Below are 9,207 nucleotides of genomic sequence, written 5' to 3'. Positions count from 1 at the left end.
CACATGCGCATCATGAACAGCTTGGAAAAATAAAATCGTATGAAAAATCGATTTTTTTTTTTCAGCCAAAAAATGGACATGTTATTCTTTCCTCTTTTTTTTTTCTTAAAAAAGTTGGTGGGCTATAAACGATAGCTGGGCATTTTTTTCCATTTCCGTAAAAATCAAGGGTACGTTCAAGTATAGCAGCACCTCTGGTAAATGAATGGTAAAGCTCATTACCTTGGCTGCATTCAACGATGGTCCCCCCCCCCGCCCCCCCAGAAATTCAGCTTCATTTCACCATGGTCCTAAAAAAGAAAAGACTTAGTGTGCACGTTGCCCTCTCCAAAGTGGTCCTTAACTTTTTTTTTTTTTTTGGGGGGGGGGGGGGTGGGCGGGGGTGGTGGTTGTGGTGGGGTGGGGACCCTGAATTATGTATGAAATAATACGGGACGTAAAGAAAGTGCACAAGAACGATTCGATTCACTTCGCGATGTCAGCTTACGTCTAAAGTGACAATCTTCTTCTTCTTCTGCTTCTTTTTTTTTCCATTATAAACACAGGTTTCTTTTAGCGTTTTGATGGGGGTGAGAGAGAAAGTGAGAAAGAGAAGTAGAGAGACAGACAGACAGACAGACAGAGACAGAAATAACAGATTGACGAAGACACACACACACACACACACACACACACACACACACACAGAGAGAGAGAGAGAGAGAGAGAGAGAGAGAGAGACAGACAGACAGACACACACACACACACACACACACACACACACACACACACAAAGAGACAGAAATAACAAACAGACAGATATAACAGATAGACGAAGAAGCAAAGAGAGAGAGAGAGAGAGAGAGAGAGAGAGAGAGAGAGAGAGAGAGAGAGGGAGAGAGACAGACAGACAGACAGACAGAGAGAGAGAGAGAGAGAGAGAGAGAACTTTCCATGTAATCGTTCATCTGTGTTAGGTATATTTCGTATTGTTTCTTTCTTCTTTTTTTTTTTATCTTCCCTTAAATCCCACCTGTGTTACAAAAAGTTCACCCTTTTTTGTTCTTGTCAAGCTTCTTCTTTCAGTCATTGTTTTAAAATTCTTTTATTTTAAAATTTTTTTAGACCCCTCCCCCCCCCCACCCGTCCATTTTTTTTTTATTCATGCAGCGACACCTCACCCATACTCTTTCCCTCCTCCCTACTGGTTCCATTTCTAGAATTTCCCAGTGGAACAAGATAGCCAGTCCATGCATCTTCACGGAGTTGGACAAAAAAGTGCACATGCTCTTAGTAGTTTTTTTTCTTTGTTTTTTTGTTTGTTTCGTTTTTAACAAAGTACTTCCAGTTGTTCTACAATTTCGAACTTTTCAGAAAGAGAGAGAGGGTGCAGACATAAGAGAGAGAAAGAAAGAGAGAGAGAGAGAGAGAGAGAGAGAGAGAGAGAGAGAGAAGGAGGTGCAGACATAAGAGAGAGAGAGAGAGGGCAGACATGAGAGAGCGAGAGAGAGAGAGAGAGAGAGAGAGAGAGCGGGAGAGAGAGAGAGAGAGGGAGAGAGAGAGAAGGAGGTGCAGACATAAGAGAGAGAGAGAGAGGGCAGATATGAGAGAGCAAGAGAGAGAGAGAGAGAGAGAGAGAGAGAGAGACAAAGACAGAAGAGCAGAAACAGAGACAGAGGGACAGAGAAACAGAAAGAGACAAGAGCCACAGAGACAGAGATAGAGACAGAGACACACATACACACATTCACATGGGTATCGGTTATCTTCTGTTCTTTGTACAACTGCATCTCCAACTGTGATGTCAATATATATATCACTATATATGGTTCTTTTGTTGTGGACACCAGATGGTATCAGAGACTTGGCTGCATCCTCAGTATCTGCAACACATCATCATTTTGTTAATAGTCCCTTTAAAGTGCAAATTTTGTGTCTGCTCAAATGCGTTCGTACACATCAAGAATCCCATAAAGGCAAACGATAAGGACACACATACATAAACCACACACGTTTAAAGAATGCACACATACAAACACACACATACATTTAACTGGTTTTAACGCAATTCATCTCTCTCCACCTATCGCTCTCCCCCTCTCCTTCCCTATTCTCATAGGCAATTTCATGCGCGCGCACCCCCCCCACCCCCACCCCCACCCCCCGCATAACTTTGCCATAGACTTGACCGTGGAGTTAGGAACATTCTTAATTCAAAGCCGCCATGGACCTTTCCTTGGAGTTAGGAACATTCTTAACACTAAGCTGCCATGGACCTTACCGTGGTGTTAGGAACATTCTTAACTCAAAGCCGCCATGGACCTTTCCTTGGAGTTAGGAACATTCTTAACTCTAAGCTGCCATGGACCTTACCGTGGAGTTTGGAACATTCTTAACTCTAAGCAAACTTAGCGCTGCAGCGTAACCCAACGCGGTTTTGTCAGGCCTTGTGATAGGAAATACAGGTGATGAGGAAAATCATTTATCCAAAGAAACAAGAAAGAAGGTACAAACAACTCACACACCATCACATCCCCGCCCATCTTCTCCACACTTACAGTCAATAATAAAGTGAGTGCTTTGAAACTTATAACTAATAACGTGTGGAGTGATGGCCTAGAGGTAACGCGTCCGCCTAGGAAGCGAGAGAATCTGAGCGCGCTGGTTCGAATCACGGCTCAGTCGCCGATATTCCTCCCCCCCCCCCAACCCCCCCCCCCCCCCACTTCGATAGGAAAAACAAATAAAACTGCACGCAGGAAAAAATACAAAAAAAGGGTGGCGTTGTAGGGTAGCGACGCGCTCTCCCTGGGGACAGCAGCCCGAATTTCACACAGAGAAATCAGTTGTAATAAAAAGAGAACCACAATACAATTTGTAAAATTTCTATTATATGAGAAAAAGTCACTCCCTTTATGTCAGTTGTGGAAAACGTTGATTTTTGTTTTCAAAATATGATAAATCAGTCAAAAAATGAAGTGAGTGCTTTGAAACTAATAAATATATAAACTTATTAATCAAAGAAAAAAAAAAAAAGGTACACACCACTCGTGGTGCACACACCACCATCACATCCCCAGCGCCCATCTTCACCACAGTTCCAAGCCGCTGTTGTACAGACTCTCCAGCAGGTACTTCACTTCCGGCCAGGCCCTGTCCGGCATGCCTAGCGCCAGCAGGGGGCGCTCGTCCCCTTCCACGGCCCCCTGGACGGCCCTGCGGAGGTTTTTCACGTTCTGGGCCGTCAGACCGAGGCTCCTGCGGAGGTCTTCCAGACTGCTGGCCACTGTGTTGGACATGTTGTTCACATTATTTTAGGGTAAATACCCACCCCCACCCCCAATCAAATAATAATCTACAGAAGCAGTGCATACAATATTTGATTATTGATAATTTTTTTTTGGTCCTAATCCCGCTTCCCCCGTCCCGCCTCTCACACACACCCTTCCAGTATTATGTTTTTTCTTTCTCCAATCACTGACACTCACCCTCTCCATTTTAGATTTTGTACTCTATCTTTTCCACATTCTGTTCTCTCTCTCTCTCTTCCTTTCTTAGTCCCCCCCTCCCCCCCACCCCTCCCATCCAACCTCAACCGCCCCGCTTTTCATTCGAATATACAGAAATGTCGATTTCTAATTAATAATAACAATCATGATTATGACAGAAATGATAATAATCCAAATAATAATAATAATAATGATAATTTATTTTCAGTCTAATATCATCATCTTAGATGAATAGACTATAAATAAATAAACGAATGAACCCCCAATCCCCAATTCACTTCTGCTGCCTGGATTGATTCTCATCGTTTGTGCTTACACACGTAGAAAAGATCAAATAAACAAAGATCACACAAGCTATGTAGATATGAAGTGAATTATGAAAGCACCACCATACCAGGCACATAGACCCTTCAAAAGTGGAGTGTTGCTGCCTATATATATCCGAGTTAATCAAAATGGTCACACACGCAAAAAAGCCTGCTGGTCGATGCGAGTGACAGTGGAAATTGTAGGCCAGGAACACATTAAAAAAAAGAAAAAAAGAAATCTTTGCGCTAGTCACAGAAACAACACTAACTCCACATTCTTTAAAAAAGAAAAAAAAAAAAAAAAAAAAGAGTTAAAGACCTCGTATCTTTTAACGCCATTCGAGCCAGTGAGTTCACATCCACTCTATCCATGGCTCGGCATAGGAAGCCGGGGCCCAATCTTCTGCTTCCGCCGCATTTTTATTTTATTTTATATTAATTTTTCAATATATATTTTTTAAAGGCTTCTCCGGCTGGTCAGGTACCCATTCACACCTGGGTGGAGTGAGGTAAAATCGGATTATAGTGCCTTTCCCAAGGACACAACACCATGGCGAAAGAGAACTTCGAGTCCTGATCAATGGATCAGAAGCCTGTTGCATTGCTCGGACGGAAGAGCCTAGTATAGTCGTAACCCGCTACTAACTGTGTGTAGTATGGAGCTGACCAAATGGCGTAGTTGGGTCAACGTTTGTCATTTAGTCACGTGTAACTGTCCATAAAATACAAAAAAATAACAACAAAAAACAAACCAAGCAATGCAACTGGCTCCTGAAGTCCAGTGCCTAACCAATTCTGCTACAGCGTCTCCCTTTTCATCCTTTCAAAACATTTTGCACGTCAGTTTTGTGTTGTAAAGCGTCATTGAACATGTAGCCTCCTCTACAGTTGAGTTTTCAGTTGGGCCTCGTGCTGTGTTTTTTTTTTTTTTCAACTTAAGTGTCTTGTAAATTTTGATGTGGGGTTATCGTCGATTTATGCTAGGTTGTTTTGTCTCAAGCCCCCCCCCCCCCCCAACCCCTGCCTCCAGTTGTTGATATCATCATCATCATCATTGTTCTTCTTCTTCTTCTTCTTCTTCTTATTATTATTATTATTATTATCATTATTATTATCATCATCATCATCATAATCATCATCATTATCATTATTAACATTATTATTATCATCATCATTATTATTATTATGATTATGATTGATTGTTGTGAGAGACAGATCGGCAGGCCGACCTTCAAACAGAGACAGGAATGTTCAGCAGCATTGAATACACACTCCACCACGATTCTCCATTCTCACTTATCCACCAACCAACCAACCAACCAACCAACCAAACAAGCAAACAAGCAACAACAACAATAAAAAACAACAACAAACAGTAGTATGTGGAACAATGGAGTGGTATGCGCTTGCAGTATACAGCGAACAAATAATGTAAAAAAAAAAAAAAAAAAGAAAAAAGAAAAAAAGAACATGTATTGCACGAAAAGGCGCTGTATAAATTATCATTTCTACTACTACTACTACTACTACGTGTAGTAGTAGTAGAAATAGTAGTAGTAGTACTATCGCTATCATTATCATGAGTATCATTATTGATGTTGTTATTGTTGTTATCATTATTATGTCAAATATGATTCATGTGTTTTTGTATCTATGTCTATGAACAAGAAATGTAAAGATTAATGTCGAATTGTTTTTGAACATTACGATTAAGGACGTTATTTCAGCAATAATATATTGTTCAGATTGTTGATTGATTAGAAAATTGTTTACAAAGGAAAAAAAAAAGAAGAAAAAAAAGAAGCAAAGTAAAATCCTCCTGGCAGCTTGATCCTACGATGTTTGCCACATGTTCATATTCGTAGGTGACAACAGGCAACATACACAATCATATGACACGAGACACAATAAGATGCACTCTGGAGATTCTATCTTATTGTGTATTGACGTACTGACAATCGCTTCATGTAAACGTTAGAGAGAGGAGAAAGACAAAGGGAGGTGGGGGCAGCTACACACACACACACACACACACACACACACACGAACACACACACACGAACACACACACACAGACACACACACACACACACACACATACATATATATATATATATATATTCTCTCTCTGTCTCTCTCTGTCTATCTCTCTCTCTCTCACACGCGCGCGCGCCCGCGCGTACACAGAAGAACATAAAGACACACACAGTCTCACACTGCGTGCGCACATACACACAGACACAGACACACAGACACAGACACAGACACACACACACACATGCGCGCACGCGCGCGCACTCACACAGAGAGAAACACATAGACACACACACAGTCTCACGCGCATAGACACACACACACACACACACACACACACACACACACACACACACACACACACGCGCGCGCACACCCACACCAACCCACACACACAGCACGTTGTGTGACACCCCCCCATAAGCACGGTTCCAGAAACCAGAAGCAATCACTGCTGATCAACCATTCTCCAGAGACACGAAGACGACAGATGCGAGCAGATATTAACTCTGCATTATTTAAAAGACTCGTGACATTAGCAAAGGAATCACATCTTCTTCTTCTTCTTCTCTTTCACCATCTTCTTTTTCATCATTCTTTACCACCACCACCTCCACCACCACCACTATCATCATCATCATCTTCTTCTTTTTCTTCTTCTTCTTCCTCTTCCCCACCACCACCACCACCACCACCACCACCGTCATCATCATCATCATCTTCTTCTACTTTTTCTTTTTCTTTTTCTGGTTCCCATCCGTCTCAGGAGACTAAAGAGTTGTGAAGTTAATGGTGGATGATATGGCATCGGGTGTGGCTTAGATTCTAAGAATCTTAGTCTTCCTCCTCTTCCTCCTCCTCTTCCTCCTCCTCTCCCTTCTTCTTCTTCTTCTCCTTCTTTAAGACCCGCCAGTCTCTGGAGACCAGGGAGTTGCGCAATTGATGGTGGATGATACTACATCGTGAGTGGCTTATATTTTAATAGCTTCTTCTTCTTGTTCTTCTTTCTCTTCCTCCTCTACCCACCCGTCTCCTTCTGGACCAACACCCGTCAGTGTCGGGAGATCAGGTAGTTGCATTACTGATGGTAGATGGTACGGGATTCGTAATGACATTATTTTAACAGCTTCTTCTTCCTCTTCTTTTTCGTCCTCCTCTTCGTCCTCCTTCCCCTTCCTCTTCTCCTCCTCCTCCCTCTCCTCCTTCTTCTCCTCCTCCTCCTCCCTCTCCTTCTTCTTCTCCTCCCCCTCCTTCTTCTTCTTCTCCTCCTCCTCCCTCTCCTTCTCCTCCTCCCTCTCCTTCTTCTTCTCCTCCTCCTCCCTCCCCTCCTTCTTCTCCTCCTCCTCCCTTCTCTTCTCCTCCTCCTCCCTTCTTCTTCTCCTCCTCCTCCCTCTCCTTCTTCTTCTCCTCCACCTCCCTTCTTCTTCTCCTCCTCCTCCCTCTCCTCCTCCTCCTTCTCCTCCTCCCTCTCCTTCTTCTTCTCCTCCTCCTCCTCTCTTCTTCTTTTTCTAGACCGACACATGTAAGTCTCGGGAGACTGAGGAGTTGCGCCATTGATGCTGGATGATACGGCATTCGGAGAGGCTCAGATTTTAACAACTTCTTCTTACTCCTCCTCCTCCTACTCCTCCTCTCCATCTTCGCCATCTCCTTCCTCTCCCTCCTTCTTCTAGAACGACACCCGTCAGTCTCAGGAGACTAAGGAGTGGCACCATTGATGGTGGATGACACGGCATTCGGAGCGGCTCAGATTTTAACTTCTTTTTCTTCCCCCTGCTCGTCCACCTTCTTCTTCTTCTACCCCCCCCCTCCCCCACTTTCCTCGTTTTCTTCTTTTTCTAGACCGTCACCATTCCCGAAAACGGAGTATGGCTGCTCACAAAGCGGGGTAAAAACAGTCATACACGTAAAAGCCCACGCGCATACATACGAGTAAACGTGGGAGTTGCAGCCCACGAACGAAGAAGAAGAAGAAGAAGAAGAAGAAGTAGAAGAAGAGACGAACACCCGTCATTCTCGGGAGACTAAGGAGTTGCACTCCTTGATGGTGGATGACATGGCTTAGACTTTAACAACTTCTTCCTCCTCCTCCTCCTCTTACTCCTCCTCCTCCTCCTCTTACTCCTGCCCTCCACTCACTTCTCACCCTCTCCATCTTCTTCCTCTTTTCCCGCGTCTTCTTCTTGTACTTCTTCTTGGGGACACAATGAACAGGACCAGTTTCAGACCGTGGTGCGCACTGCCGCTGGGCTACCGCTACACACACATATCCCCCCTACACCCACCCCTGCACACGACACGACACGACACGACACGACACGACACGACGCACAGCGAGGAGGATCACCTGTGAGCTGATAGGCTACCAGCCGGGATCAAGTACTACTACAACACGATACAAACACGTTACGACACGACACAAACGCAACACGACACGACACAAACACGACACGACACGACACGACACAAACACGACACGACACATACCATACGCAACACGACACAAACACGTTACGACACGACACAAACGCAACACGACACGAACACGACACGACACGACACGACACGACACAAACACGACACGACACAAACGCAACACGACACGACACGACACGACACAAACACGACACACACGCAACACGACACAAACACGACACAACACAAACACGACACGACACAAACGCAATACGACACGACACGACACGATACGACACGTTGTTGATGAGTATCACCCGTGAGCTGACGGGCCAACAACTGGGGACACGACACGAATACGACACGACACGACACGACACGACACGACACGACACGATACGACGCCAACACAACACGACACGACACGACACGAACACGACACGACACGACACAAACACGACACGACACGACACGAACACGACACGACACGACACGACACAAACACGACACGAACACGACACGACACGACACATTGCTGAGGAGGATCACCTGTGAGCTGATGGGCCACCATCTCGGGGTCAGCGTTCGGTCACGACACAACACACTGCTGAGTAGGATCACCTGTAAGCTGATAGGCTACCAGCTGGGGATCTACTACTACTATAATACGACACGACACGACACAAACACGACACGACACGACACGACACGACACGACACAAACACGACACGACACGACACGACACGACGCCTACACAACACGACACGACACGACACGACACGAACACGACACGACACGACACGACACGACACGACACGACATGACACAAACACGATACGACACGACACGACACGACACGACACGACGCCAACACAACACGACACGACACGACGCCAACACAACACGACACGACACGACACCAACACGACACGACACGACACGACACAAACACGACACGAAC

At 44.9% G+C, this 9,207-nt stretch overlaps 1 protein-coding gene across 1 annotated transcript in view; it reads right to left on the bottom strand.

Annotated features, from left to right (window-relative positions):
• Positions 1 to 1,623: 1,623 nt before the first annotated feature.
• LOC143296717 (neuropeptide prohormone-4-like) overlaps positions 1,624 to 9,207 on the bottom strand; it is a 47,529-nt gene continuing 39,945 nt past the window's right edge. The window contains exons 5-6 of the mRNA XM_076608773.1: positions 3,025 to 3,265; positions 1,624 to 1,862 (exon numbers count right to left, since the gene is read on the bottom strand). Of these exons, the coding sequence (XP_076464888.1) occupies positions 3,069 to 3,265 (197 nt within the window). The 3' untranslated portion in view covers positions 1,624 to 1,862; positions 3,025 to 3,068. The remainder of the gene's footprint in view (positions 1,863 to 3,024; positions 3,266 to 9,207) is intronic.

Source organism: Babylonia areolata, chromosome 21, assembly GCF_041734735.1.
Source record: "Babylonia areolata isolate BAREFJ2019XMU chromosome 21, ASM4173473v1, whole genome shotgun sequence".
NCBI classification, from domain to species: Eukaryota; Metazoa; Mollusca; class Gastropoda; order Neogastropoda; family Buccinidae; genus Babylonia; species Babylonia areolata.
Note: the sequence above shows the minus strand (reverse complement) of the source record. Positions and strands in the feature narration are given on the sequence as shown.